This window comes from Centruroides sculpturatus, unplaced genomic scaffold (assembly GCF_000671375.1).
Source record: "Centruroides sculpturatus isolate CEXI.00-Female unplaced genomic scaffold, Cexi_2.0 scaffold1558, whole genome shotgun sequence".
Lineage (NCBI taxonomy): Eukaryota > Metazoa > Arthropoda > Arachnida > Scorpiones > Buthidae > Centruroides > Centruroides sculpturatus.
The window spans coordinates 144,877-159,101 of NW_019385743.1; the positions used below are offsets into that span (position 1 = coordinate 144,877).

A 14,225-nucleotide genomic window follows, 5' to 3' on the forward strand; every position below is an offset into this window, starting at 1 on the left:
AAATGGGAGGAGCTAAAGGGAAAGAAAACAAAAAGAGGGGGAAACGGTCTAAAAATGCCTTAGGGGACATAACATCAACACTGGGCAGATGTCGATCTAAAACTTAAAACAGGTTAGTTAACCATTGTATAACTATTGTAGTAATTTACCGATGTAATAATTAAATTTACCAAATTTATAGAAATGTAAAAATCCTGAAGAGGGGTGCAAATTACAAGAAAATATTGCACCCGAAATGCATAGAAAATAAATAAAAAATACGAATAAAAGCTTTGTCTGATTAAATGCGGTCCAGGCAAAAAAACGGGGGTTATTTATGTACAATTAACCCATAAAGTTTTTTCATCAATTTTGAGGAAATATTTTTGAAAAATTGATTTTTTAAAGTAATATAAAGTAAACCGCACCATGGATATATACATATCTATTACTTGTAGCAAAAAATTATTTTCTTTTATTGTCATATGATTTGCCTAAAATTATTGTTTTACTTCTGTTATCTTTACTTATATTACAGTGGACCTTCAATTTAATAGACAAAATTTTTTATTTTAAAGGAAAAATTTAGAAACTTTTTTTTTATTCACAAATAGAGAATGCTAAAAAGTTGGATCAATGAGTTGGTAAGGTCAATGAATATAAACTGCTCATGTACTGTACTGTACATTATAATAAACTGTTATCATAACTTATGAATAAAATATATTAATTTAAAAGAACAGTTAATATCCTTCAAATTCAAATTACAGCAACGGCAAACCAGCATTGGAATAAAATCAAAATAGAACTAAAACGGAAAATTTAAAAGATGCGCGCTCGGTGCCGACTCACATGAGCAATAGATTATTTTGTGAGAATGCGGAGCTAGCGACATTGTTTTAATCTGTTGTATAAGTTGACCCACAAGGAAGGCACATCCAGCGTGGGGGTGTTGCATGGATTTAGCACGCTGGTAAACAGCACCTCCCATATATACAAGATATTTCTGCTATCACACTGTTTGAGTATCCCCACCTGGTCCCACCTCGGAGTGTATTGGTGTTGCAATACCAATCTTGCCAACTCAGTGTCGCATCTACCCATACTAATAGATTGTTTGTGTTCAGAGATGCGGCAAGACAACATTCTGGATGTCGCTCCGATATACTGGGTATGAGTACCAGATGTTGTACTTTCCAATGGGATGGAATACACTCCAGACCGCTCTAGCACAGACAAAGGATCCATGTCATTGCATAACACTCTTCTAAGGTTTGGCCACGGCGACACTGGCAGGAAGAGTGCATGCTGCCTAAAAATACGGCAAACGCGGCCGGTAATACGGCCACAGAATGGTAATGGCAACTGGATTATCGTACATTCTTCCGAGGCCTGTAATGTTTTGTCAGGAAATAGAGATCCTTTAACCTTTCTAAGGATGTACCTGTACTTAGATCTAGTGTAACCCGCCACACTTACCGCTGCACTTATAGCTTCAAGCTCGATGTTGACAAGAGCTTGATTGGAAGACAACATAAAGGCCCTTCTAATTAGAGGGGCGATAGCTGCGTTGATGTAGTGTTGCGGCTGGTACGCGGTGGCAGGGATTAAAGGAGGTATGCTGTTGAACTTATGGAACACGGAGAACACTATCGCACCCTGGGCTTTGGTGATCTTTAGATCTAAAAACGCAATTTCTCCTCCCTTTTCCTTTTCCCAGATAAACTTGATGGTAGAATAAACCTCCATAAGAAAATTTTTGAGGATATGGAACTCCTCTTCCGTGTGTTGCCAGGCTACTATGATATCGTCCACGTATCTAAGATATAATAGTGGGTATGCTATGGTGAGGAGGAAGCTAAACACTCTTTGCTCAACATGCCTCATGAGTAATTCCGCCAATATAGCAGAGAGCGGAGAGCCCATAGGTACCCCTTGGTTCTGTAGGTATACTTTCCCGTTGAACCAAAAGTATTTATTTTCCGTGATAATTAATCCCTGCCACCGCGTACCAGCCGCAACACTACATCAACGCAGCTATCGCCCCTCTAATTAGAAGGGCCTTTTTGTTGTCTTCCAATCAAGCTCTTGTCAACATCGAGCTCGAAGCTATAAGTGCAGCGGTAAGTGTGGCGGGTTACACTAGATCTAAGTACAGGTACATCCTTAGAAAGGTTAAAGGATCTCTATTTCCTGACAAAACATTACAGGCCTCGGAAGAATGTACGATAATCCAGCTGCCATTACCATTCTGTGGCCGTATTACCGGCCGCGTTTGCCGTATTTTTAGGCAGCATGCAATCTTCCTGCCAGTGTCGCCGCAGCCAAACCTTAGAAGAGTGTTATGCAATGACAGGGATCCTTTGTCTGTGCTAGAGCGGTCTGGAGTGTATTCCATCCCATTGGAAAGTACAACATCTGGTACTCATACCCAGTATATCGGAGCGACATCCAGAATGTTGTCTTGCCGCATCTCTGAACACAAACAATCTATTAGTATGGGTAGATGCGACACTGAGTTGGCAAGATTGGTATTGCAACACCAATACACTCCGAGGTGGGACCAGGTGGGGATACTCAAACAGTGTGATAGCAGAAACATCTTGTATATATGGGAGGCGCTGTTTACCAGCGTGCTAAATCCATGCAACACCCCCACACTGGATGTGCCTTCCTTGTGGGTCAACTTATACAACAGATTAAAACAACGTCGCTAGCTCCGCATTCTCACAAAATAATCTATTGCTCATGTGAGTCGGCACCGAGCGCGCATCTTTTAAATTTTCCGTTTTAGTTCTATTTTGATTTTATTCCAATGCTGGTTTGCCGTTGCTGTAATTTGAATTTGAAGGATATTAACTAGTGATGCCACGAATAGTGATTTTGCCGAATACCGAATATTCAGCTACGCTCTCGACCGAAGCGCCGAATGTTCGGCAAAATATGTTGTTAAGTTCAATTGTAACATGTGTCAGGTGTGTGGATGTTATCAAGTGTTGATGGACAGTCCACAGCTCTGTCACATATGTCAGGTGGGTGATGTAATCATATCCCTAAGAATGTGGGGTGAGATTGTCCCGCCTAGAGGGAGAGAAATTGTGAGAGAGGGTTTGTTTCATTTGCGAGTAGATCGTGTCATGACATGCGTTATTTGCTCATTGTTACGTCAAATTGTGTTAATAATAGTTTTTATTACTAAAAAATATCACTGTTTGTTCGCCAAAAGCTTTACAAAATGGCACTATTTAATAAAAAATTGCCTATTTGGAAATATTATGAGATTTGTAGTGAAGATAATAAACTTGCTGTGTGTTTGCTGTGTAACAACAAGATCTCACGTGGCGGAGAAGGAAAGAAAGCAAGTAAGTAAAATCTTATTACATATTAATTAAGTGAAACAATTTGTCATATTTAGTATTTAGCGCTTGTAATTTTTTATTTCTTGTTTTTTTTTGCCCGGTACTTTATTTCACACGTGGTATTTCATTGATAAACTTGATATAAATAAGTCTTACTTTTAAATATAGTCTACATTTTATTTATTATCTTTGAAATTCAGAGGCTTAAGTGATGCCAGAATAATACAAGTTTAAGTTAGTAGTGTTTGGGAATTCCCTTCTTTGATGTCAGATTTTTCATTGCTTAATTATTGTGTTCGTTTTTTTATGTTTACAGCTACAACTTCTTTGACACCTTAAAAGCAAACATGCCGAGCAGTACGCTATGTTAACTGTTGTTCCCTCAGCAAGTGGCAGCAAAAATGATGGTACTCTTACTTCTACCGATTCCAAGATACTGGTAGTACCAGGTACATCAGAAAAGAAACAGTTAACTCTGAAGGAAACAACTGAAAGGAAATTGTTATGGGATATTAATGATCTGAAATCTATAAAATATCATTATTTAATCGGTGAAATGATTGCCTTAGACAACGAACCATTATCACTTGTTGAACGAGTCGGCTTTAAAAGGCTTATGGAAAAGGCAGTACCTCAATACAATATACCTGGTCGCACTTACATGACCGAGAAAATTATTCCTGATATATATAATAGAATTTGCTATAAAATTGAATCTAGTATTTCACGAGCAACAGCAGTATCAGTGACATCTGATATGTGGACATGTCAGCACAATAACCAGAGTTTCTTGAGTTTCACTGCGCATTGGATATCTCCAGAGTTTATTCTTGAACATGGTGTTTTAGCAATGAAGCCATTTTCTGGCTCACATACTGGTACCAATATCGCAAAAGAACTCAATGCTATTGCAGAAAGATGGAATATTCCTCATAGCAAGATCCATTTACTTGTCCATGACAGTGGAGCCAATATGATAAAAGGTGTACGAGACGCAGAATATGATTCTGCCAATTGTTTTATTCATTCACTGCAACGAGCTGTCAAGGAATCGCTAAAGTCTCAAACGGAAATAACACAGATGGTAGTTGCTGCGAGACGAATTGTTACCCATTTTAACCACTCTGGTATAGCACAAGAAAAGCTGAAATGCATTCGCCAAGAACTTAACTTGCCAAACCACCAACTAGTACAGGATGTAAGCACACGCTGGAATTCTACATATTATTTAATGGAGCGATTATTAGAACAAAAGCGAGCTGTTTCTTTGTACATAACTGATCACGAGTCTTTAAACAATTTAACACCTTCTCAGTGGGAGCTAATGGAACAATGTATCAAACTTCTCAAACCGTTTGAAGAGATTACGAAAATAACCAGCTCAGGTATTTCCTGCATCTCTGAAGTGATTCCACATGTTGTCACATTGTTGAAATACCTGGGAAAGGAAGAGACTGCAGATAGAACACCAAATTTATTGAGAATGAGATCTTCACTACAAGTTGAGCTTGAAACACGGTTCAACTTTGATGAGAATGACAAATATCTGGTTGCCACTTTTCTTGACCCGCGTTTCAAAACCAGTTTCCTGGGATTAGTTCAAACGCAAAGAGCAAAACAAAAAATTCTTTTAGAAGCTCTGAAAATTAGTCATGACGAGTCTACTAGTACGGATGATGATTCTTCTCCATTTCGTAAGAAAAGAAATATCAATGAAAATGATAAAACCATTGAAATACACGACAGTTTCTGGAACTGTTTTGACGAAGTCGCTACAGAAAATATGCAAAATGATGAGGATGTGGAGGAGAAAAGTGCTATTGCAAATGAGATTGATTTTTATATGAAAACTGTTTGCCTAGATTGGACGGCAGACCTTTACAAGTGGTGGTCAGCAAACGCAAAACAGTACCCAAGCCTGACAGAATTTGCTAAGATTTATCTATCGTCTCCCGGCAGTAGTGTATATAGTGAGAGGCTATTTTCAGAAGCAGGTATAGTTTATGAGGAAAAGCGCAATCGTTTGCTATCAACAAATGCTGAAAAAATTGTTTTCATTAATCACAACTTACCACTGATAGATTTTAAGTATTAAATGTAATAATTTGTGATTAAAATAAATACATTTTTGAGTAATATGTGCGTTTTTTTTTTCATGATTTGGTATTCGGTATTTGGCCGAATAGTATGTAACATTCGGCCGAATACCGAATAGTAGCCGAATATTCGTGGCATCACTAATATTAACTGTTCTTTTAACCTGAAGAAGATGAAAATATTTTCGTTGAAAGCACTTGTTGTTTGTAGCGATAGATGTTGGTTATTAACGTCTAGATGATAATTTTTTCAACTTTGCTTATCCAATATTCGGCGTGAAGTCCAATAATATTTTTTCATTTATAACATTTTTCATATTTTCTGTCATTTTTTTATAATGTTTAATATTTATAATAAAAATTGAATGATAATTTTGTGTTTTAGCTTTAACCTCCCCTGTATTCTGATTGTTTCATATTGTGATTTTATATATATGGCCATTCTGGTTTAGGAGTGAAAAATTAATAATTGCTTATCCTTTGTCAATTCATTAAGGTTATTATTAATGGATTCAGTATTCTCAATATATTTTATAGACATACTTCATATCTGAATTTATATTTCTTTCAAATTATTGGATCCAGAAGGACTTTTAGAAATACTATAACATATATAAATTCTTTTTAATAATTAGTGATTTATTATTATTCAAATATACAATTGTTACAAAAAAAATTGAAGAACCTTAAAGCCAGCTTGCATGTGAATTTTTTATTTTTCACTACAACATTACAGCACAAGGATACATCATTAAACAACAACTTCATCATAAATGTTGCAAATCAGCAAATGTTAATTCAAAACAAGTAATGTTAGTGATGGCTGAACAAGTAATGTATAGCATTTGTGATGATACTACTCTTTAATGAAGTATCCTTGTGCTGTGATATTGTAATGAATTATTTATTTTTTCACTACCATTCCATATGTAGAATTTGATTATTATTGCATGCTGGCTTTCAGATGCATTGATTATTTTGCAACAGAATGTATATCATTATTTAATAGACATAATTTTTGAAACTGTTACATTTTTAACAAAAAAAGTTTCAATGGAAAAATACGCTATACTCAATGACAAAAGTAACGCACCAAGAACTTGTGTTGGAATCCAATGAAACTTTATTAGTGTAAACATAATGATAGTGGTAATAAGTAATTACAATATCATTTGCAAAAAGATAATTTCCTCTAAATAAACTGTAAAATTTAAAGGAATCTTTAGTATCTGTGTAACCTCCTCTTGTTTGGATACATGTAGCAATACAGACTTTATAAGCTATCTTACAACAGATTTCCCTACAGATGTTGCAACTGCTGTTCAATATCTCTCATATATAGATGGCTAAAGATGATATCTCATCTGATCCTATAAATGTTCAAAGAGCAACAAATCTTCAGATATTATGGAGACATTTCTGTAAAGCCTTAGCTATATGCAGCTGAACATTATCTTGCTAAAAAATGGCTTTGTAACTTTCAATGAAAGGCAACAGACAAAAGTGCAGAATTTCCCAAATGTATTGCTTTGCCATCATTATTCTTGTACCATTACAAGAGATGACTGATTCTCATACCAAATGGCAAAGATACTATGGTAGCTTGTCTCAGACAGTCATCTATCATAGTGGTTTGTCTGGGGCATCTGGAACCTGCTGCTAAATATACTCTCCTGTATTCACAGCACTCAACACCTCAAAATCAGGTCAGATTGGCCCAGCAATCAAGCAATTTAGCAAAATGATCATCCTGCTTCCCTCAGCCCACCGATGTGGCCTTTCTCAAACTTTGTCAGCTGTACAAAATGCATTTGACCGTGCCATATATGAATGATGGCATTTGAAGACCTCCAAGCACTAATTACCCTGAAAATTCTGAACACTGATACTCTGTGAACCTTTTAATATGATTCTGGAGTAGTAATTCTAAGGCAGTCGGATGTCATTACCTGATATACAGTCAGACCACAACAGGTAATCATTTACAAACCTGTCTCAGATATACAGGGTGTCCCAAAAAATGTACTCACCTTTTATCAATCCAATAGAAGAAATCAGTTTAAGAAGACTAATGTTTTCTATAGTGCCATAAATTCTCTTTCATTTAACTTATTAGACTATGCATTATCTATGTCAATAAACATCTAAATCAAAACTTTAGTAATGGTCAGTCAAAGACCGAATAAGTTTTTTGGGACACTCTGTAATTGAATGCCAAGTTTTGCAGTAATTTGATAATTTTTTCTGGGTGCATAACTTTTATGCCAATGAGAGTATAATTAAATTTTAAAATAAAAGCAAAATATATTATTATAAATTATATTATGTAGTTTAAAAAATTATTAAATTTTATAAATATCTTAAATTCAAATGAAAAAAAGCAATGCATACTGTAAATTTTATACAAGCTGAAAGTAACATTCAAGCACAAGTTTTTTCAATTAAAATTTCATGCATACAAACAAATACATAATTAATTTTAAAATAAAGTAACAGAGTCTAGCAGACATCCAAACATCATAAAAGCACAAACAAGCATATAATATATATATATATATATATAAAATAAAAATATACACNTATTAATAAATGTCTGCCTTTTTATTTTTAGTTGTACTAAATGTATTATTTAAATGAATTAATTGTAAATTATTTAAATGAAAAAATTTGTTTGATTTTCAATATGTAGTTTTAAAATATTTAATTTTGAAATACTTATTGACTTATTTACATATAAAGTGATTAAAAATAATTAAACTAAATAATTTTAAAAGTTAATGCTTTTTTCGACACTTACAAGAGGAGTATCATTGCCACCCACAATATTAAGGCCCAATCCTGTCTTCTCTTTATTTATTTCTATTGTTGTTTCTTGACCTGGTTTGATTTCACACGTCTTAGGATCAGCAGGAGGTTCAACAGGTTCTTCTGGTAATGTAGATGTGCCATCCAGGAGAGAAGAAGAAGGCAATGTTGGCAATTTAGGAAAATGGGATGTCCGTGATGAAGTGTAATGGGAAAAATGAGAAGACAATGAAAATGTGTGTGATTTTGTTCCACCAGATGTTCGAGTTCGGCAGTTTATAATTGATGATTTAACAGGAAAATGACCAAATTTGGATGTTGCATTCCCTATGCAACAGAAAAATAATCAACATATTTTTTCTCCTTCCACATATACATTTTATACCCAGATAGATATAAATAATAAACCATGCACATTGCAACATTTACAATACAAACTATATTTCACCACTGTAATGCTAACATATCATTATACACTATAAATAAACAAAAATTAATTATACAATTATAACACTGAAGGGATTAAATGAACGTGCTGGAGATAAGAGGAATGAAAAACAGATCATAGTATCAGGGCAAATTACATATATTAAATGTACAAACATTACAGTCTAAGTTTAGATAATTATTAAATAGACAGATAGACAGAAAAACAGAAAAGAGTAAATATCATGAAAAGATTTAAACAAAAATATTTCAAAAATTCAAACACAACATTTAATTCTAAGCATATAACATTAAAAGATATTGCATGTTCAAGATTAAGATATTTATAATTAAATAAAGATTTTAAAAATACAAATATAATAATTTATTAATATCTCTGTAAATTTTTAAAATTAAGTTAAAACATCAAAACTTATTCAAAATTTTTAATCTTTTCTGTTTATTGCAAGTTATATCCATCCAAAGTTTGAATTCAAATAAAAGTTGGAAATCAAGCAATGTCCACTTTATGAAATATTAAAATAATTATTTCATGATTTCTTAAACAATAATAGAATTGGATAATTTTCTGTAGAAGACTTGAAAATTTATTTGCTTTTAAACATTTTTGGAGCTCTTTCTGCTTGTAGAAGATCTGAGGATGGCAAAATAAAGACTTGAAAATGTCAGTTTTAAGATACACATTAATTATATCAGGTCAGTCCATAAGTTCGTGCGCATTTTTATCTACAAAAAAAGCAACAAAAAATTTTAATTAAATCTTATTTCAATCTATAATGTATTCACCATTATTTTGTACAATTTCTTGCCATCTTGATGGTAGCTTTTTAATCCCGTCTTTGTAAAATGATTTCGGTTTTGAATCAAAATATTCAGAAATAGCCTTTTTTACATTGTTCTCATCCTCAAAAGTTTTTCCTTTTAAAAAATTCTGCAAACTCCGAAAAAGATGATAATCACTGGGAGCAATATCTGGCAAATATGGTGGATGAGGTAAAATTTCCCAGTTGAAGCTTTTGAGTTGAGCAGTTGACGTTGTTGTCAGTTAGCTATTGACAGTTCATGTGGTATCCATTTTCCTAGCTTTGAAACTTTTCCGATTTGTTGTAGATGTCTATGAACAGTTCCATGGGATGAATTTAAACGTTCCGCAATTTCATCAACTGTTAAAGATGGTTCTGCTTCAACTAGTGCAGAGAGAGCATCATCATCAAAGTCAACGGGTCTTCCAGTACGAGCCTTATCCTCCACACTAAAATCATTATTTCTAAATCTTTCAAACCACTTCTGCGCAGTCCTTACACTAATTACAGTTTGATTATGAACAGTATTTAATTTTTTGGCTGCATTTGTAGCATTCTCATCACTTAAAAATAAAAAGTATAAAACATGTCTCTTATATTCATCTGTTACTTCCATTTTAACGAAAATAAACAACTGAAATGTTCCCAATTCTGAACAGTATTATATGAATGAGATCCAATTTAACACTTCAGTGTAAAAAGTATCACATTAGACTGGCATTTTTAACAGCAAAACAAGATTTTTCTCAAAGTCATAAAATACGCAGGAACTTATGGACTGACCTGATATATAATTTACATACAATAAATTCTTAAATTTTACTGTAAATTATTGTAAAATCAAGTTAAAAATAACAATTAAAAACACTAAACCTCTAAACCTATAAAGCAAATTTTTATAACAAGTGCAAATGTTTCGCCCATGTTGAACAGGCATCATCAAGCAAACTAATCATTAAATGCTGAAACAAACAGGGACTGTCAAACATGTATGCAGAGGGGAGGTGACATAAGATTAAAGAAATAGGGAATAGTAAGATTTATAGTTCAAAGAAAGACTTCCATGCTGTGGAGGAGTCAACATCACAAAAATTAATATTAACAGTAGTGGTGTTTTTGTGGGTGGCCAATTTCCTCCTTCTTCTGCAATGCTAAAGACTGTCTGGACATGTACCTTCAACCAGGCATCTACACTATTCCTGTCATCAATCATAGATCCAGCTGCCACTTAGAATACATGGGTGTTACAAACATGCCCTTTAAACACCCACCTCAAGGATCATCAGACGTCCATTACAAAAGGATTAGGGCTACCTACACCTCCAATCTCGACATCAATGTGGAATTCCTCAAAGCATGCCTCTTATATAACTCTTCTAGGCAATCCTTTCTCAAACACCTTGAACAGGTGGAAATATATATATAAGGCCACCTGCAAAAAAACTGCTATTAATTTTCGTGATGTTAACTCCTTCACCACAATGTGGAAGTCTTTCTTTCAACTATAAATCTTACTATCCTCCCCTCCCTGTTTCTCTCATCTTATGTCAGCTCCCCTCTGCACACATGTTTGACAATCCTGTTTGTTTCAGCATTTGGTGATTAGTTTGCCTGATGATGCTGTTCAACATGGGTGAAAACGTTTGTACTTGTTATAAAAATATGCTGGTTTATAGGTTTAATGTTTTTAATTGTAAATTAAAAATATTACAATTATCTTTACATGATATCATTTATCAATATTAAACAGTTGTTAACCCAGTAGTAAGATATATTGAGATGTTTTTAATCCTAAAAAAACCTTTTATTACAAGAACAAATATTTTTGGTAATTTCAGTTTTATTCATGTTCTACTTTTCTAATATAAAAATAAATATGAAAAGTTTTGAATTTGATTTATGTAGAACCTGAAGAAGGTAATTGAAATTGCTAAAAAGTATTCTCAGGATAAAAAGAAATAAATTTACTTAATTATCTAAGGAAATATAATCCATTTATATCAAACCAGCACTGGCTTATAAATTTGAAATGTTAGATTATGCAAAAATGTTTTTTTTTTTTATATTTAATAATCTCTTAATTCCTAAAAAACTAAATTTTACTTAGTAATTCACAATAATTTTTTTAACTGAGCCTTTTTATTAAAAATTCTCTATTAACCAAAAACTTAATTGATTCAAATCTTTTCATTTTGCCAACACACAACTTTTCTATGTAAATTGCTGCAATATGACATCAATACTAATTTCTAATAACAGTACTGTTAATCAAACAAATTCTCTTACTGTTTCTAGTGAGATGCATTACTGCTGAGTAAACTATGAATTTGGAAACAATTATTCTAAAAATATCAAATATTAAAATGAATAATGACAATACTAATATATATTAAATCATTTAAATTTTTTTTGGTAATAGTAAATGAATATTACCAAATTGGAATAAAAACCTAGACATGAGCTCCATCAGGTTAATAGAACAGATTTGCCTTCTATAATATTTGCTTAACTTAATTACTACCTAAGATTTGTTAGCTTTAGTTACAAGATAGTCACTGGTTTTAAACACCCAGTATCTCTCCCTGCTTGTAAACATATTGCTTACAAAGTTTAATCAATTCCCTTCAGTCTAATAACTTTTTCTTTTACTTGGACCATATGGTTTCCAATGTGTGATGTCTGATTCCTTTGATACCCTTGCTCACATGCCATCATTCTTGTTTGTCCCTATGTGTTAAGAAATGTTTTACTTGCACTGTAAAGAATTCATACATTTTCCAAGATTTGTAAATTCATAAATTTTTATGCATAGTTCTCTAAATTTGTAAGGAATTTATGTTTTTAAAGAATTTATATACTTTAAAATTTTAAAAATTTTAATGTATATAATTTTTTTAAAATTTAAAAGAATGCAGATCTTAACCATTTACTATTTTTAGCAATCATTCAAAAATTGTTTGATCTGATTTTCTTCTGTAAAAGACATCATTCATTTTTTGAATTTTTTTCAGTTGAAGCTGTTCTCAAGGTAGAATGAAAATGTTTCTCAATAAAATGAATGTTTGGTATCCTGAAATAAGCATTTGTTTTCACTTTATCAGTATGTTTATGTTTCTTTGTAAGAAAGTTTTAATTAATTTTAATTTTTCTTTTGTTTTATCAAAGTCACAACCATCTTTATTTTCTATTAGCTATCAACTTTCCATTTTTGTTTACACCAACAGAAGTAAAATAATTTTAGCTTTTTCAATTAGAAAATTTTTCTCCATTTTCTGAATCTTTTATGCTACAGAAACAAAAAATATTTTTGATTTGTTTTTTCTGCATTATTTTTCCAGAAATGGAACTAGAGTTTTACAATTTAAAAGTAACATTATTTTGACATGTCAATTCATCAAATTAATTAGCCAGGCAAATCAGTAAAATCAGCTAGACAGAATGGCCTTCGTAACGGGCCTGGGAAGAACACCAAATTAAGTCATATGCAAGTAATTGTAGATGAATAAAAATATATAATTACATCCTAACAATTAACCTTTATGACATTAATGCACAATTATTATATTGTTCTGTTTTTTCTAAAATTATTCAATTAATCATCATTATAGTCTACAGTATTATCTGTCTTTACGCCAAGATATTTGATCACTGAAAAAATTTAAAATTTTATAAAAGCATGTAAATGATTTTAAATTTTTTAAAAAGTTGGGTATATATTTTATACAAGTATTTTTAAAGATTTTTAATTTATTTTTTACAAATACAAAATAATTTAATAGTTAAATCAGTAACACTATGTTCTGTTTTTCAATCACACTAATATTAATATATTACTATGTAAAATCAAATAAACGGTTATGATTATATTAATAAATACTCTACTTTTACTCTAATTTTAAAAAATAGTATATATTTAAATATAACAATATAAAATTATTTAATTATATTTATAAATAAGGATCATTATAAAATTATAAAGTCTTAACTCATTTTTATTATTTTGTAACTTGATTGTTTTTTATCAATAAAATTATCAAAACCAATAGTTTAATACTTTCAGTTACTAATAATATTAAATATACAGCATTGTTATTAATTGAAATATATAAGTATTTTTATTAACTTTCAATATTATTTTTAAATCTTTATTTCTATTATTTAAATAAATAACTGTGGAAATTTTAAAAATTAATAAATTTGTTATTGTTATTATTATTATTACAGATGCTCCTCAACATACAATATTTTGCACATACAATGGCCAATGTGAGTGAAATGGAAGCACAGAAAAATGGTTATAATTTAAATACAAACAGCTCTACTGATGCATTAATGATCTTTCTTGAGACATTTTATATATATGCCATCTTATGCCTTGTGTTTTACAGTTTACAGTATACCCATTATATCTGCAAAACACCCCACTGTGTCTCTGCTAGTGGTGAGAAGAAGAAGAAGGCTATTACTCTCAATAAAAAACTTAAGATCATATCCAAGCATGATACAGTAGAACCTCGATTATCCGCCCTAATTGGAGACTGGGGTTGGTCGGATAATTGAAAAGTCGGATAACCGAAAAGTATGAAAAAATCCATTATTAGTGTAGTATATTATTATATCCCATGTAATTAGTATATTAGTATATTAGTATATCGCTATTAACCTATTTTGTGTTGAATTTTCATCGATGTTAAGCCTAACAAAAATTTTTTAAAATAATAATCGTCGCTATTGTA

General features: G+C 31.8%; 1 protein-coding gene across 4 annotated transcripts in view; it reads right to left on the bottom strand.

Moving 5' to 3' along the window:
* The window catches only part of LOC111641699 (inaD-like protein), a 73,248-nt gene that overhangs the window by 46,110 nt on the left and 12,913 nt on the right, over positions 1 to 14,225 (bottom strand). For 3 of the 4 annotated variants that reach the window (XM_023387903.1, XM_023387904.1, XM_023387905.1), the window contains one exon: positions 8,232 to 8,566. In XM_023387903.1, coding sequence (XP_023243671.1) covers positions 8,232 to 8,566 — 335 coding nt within the window. The remainder of the gene's footprint in view (positions 1 to 8,231; positions 8,567 to 14,225) is intronic. The other variant, XM_023387906.1, reaches the window with a different exon arrangement.